At 65.4% G+C, this 894-nt stretch overlaps 1 protein-coding gene across 1 annotated transcript in view; it reads right to left on the bottom strand.

Moving 5' to 3' along the window:
- Window positions 1–894, bottom strand: part of NR2F6 (nuclear receptor subfamily 2 group F member 6) — a gene marked incomplete in the record, with an annotated part of 14,254 nt that overhangs the window by 12,882 nt on the left and 478 nt on the right. Inside the window, 1 exon segment of the mRNA XM_014587326.2 lies at window positions 774–894. Within this exon segment, the coding sequence (XP_014442812.2) occupies window positions 774–894 (121 nt within the window).

Raw genomic sequence — 894 nt, 5'->3', positions numbered from 1 at the left:
GCCTTGTGGGAGGGGGCCCGCTCCTTCCCACCCCAGCCCCCCGCCTGCCGCCGCCGCTTCGGTAGCCAGGGCGACTTTGGAAGTGAGATTTGACCCCAAGGGCGCGCCGTATCGATCCGCGCGCGGCCGCAGACAATGGCCCCTGGACGCTGCGAGCTCCACGGTCCAAGTTCCACGTTCGATTCCCGCGGGGTATCCCGAGAGCCGGGATCCCCAAGAGAAAGGATGCCCCAGGGTTAGGGTCCCACCTTGACAACACCCTCCAACCCCTCCCCGAATGGAGATAGATTTGACCCCAAGGGCGCGCCGTATCGATCCGCGCGCGGCCGCAGACAATGGCCCCTGGACGCTGCGAGCTCCACGGTCCAAGTTCCACGTTCGATTCCCGCGGGGTATCCCGAGAGCCGGGATCCCCAAGAGAAAGGATGCCCCAGGGTTAGGGTCCCACCTTGACAACACCCTCCAACCCCTCCCCGAATGGAGATGACCCCTCCCCGGAGACAAGGGATGGGAGGGGGGACGGGGAAAAGCTTGGAACTGGGGCGGAAGCCGCAAGGGACCACCTGATGGGGCGGATGTGCACTGATGCAGCGCCGACTGTATACACGATTGGAGAACTGGAACCAAGAGGGGGGTTTTGTGCCCCCGATCTCGGAGGGGCAGTAGAGGCCCAGGGAAGGTCAGCGCCAGGCCCAAGGTGACCGAGCGGGGTCAGAGGCCCGCCCGGGGCCAGGGCCGGGTGCACGATGGCAGAGCGCAGATGGGGGACTCACCGGCAGGTGTAGCTGAGGTTACGGCGGATGCTCCTCTTGAAGAAGCTCTTGCAGCCCTCGCAGGTGAAGACGCCGTAATGTTTGCCGCTCGACTTGTCCCCGCAGACCACGCAGTCCACCT

The sequence above is a fragment of the Tupaia chinensis genome, unplaced genomic scaffold (genome assembly GCF_000334495.1).
Source record: "Tupaia chinensis unplaced genomic scaffold, TupChi_1.0 Scaffold000201_1, whole genome shotgun sequence".
In the NCBI taxonomy this organism is placed as follows: domain Eukaryota; kingdom Metazoa; phylum Chordata; class Mammalia; order Scandentia; family Tupaiidae; genus Tupaia; species Tupaia belangeri.
The sequence above is the reverse complement of the archived record's forward strand: the minus strand, read 5'-3'. Positions and strand labels throughout refer to the sequence as shown.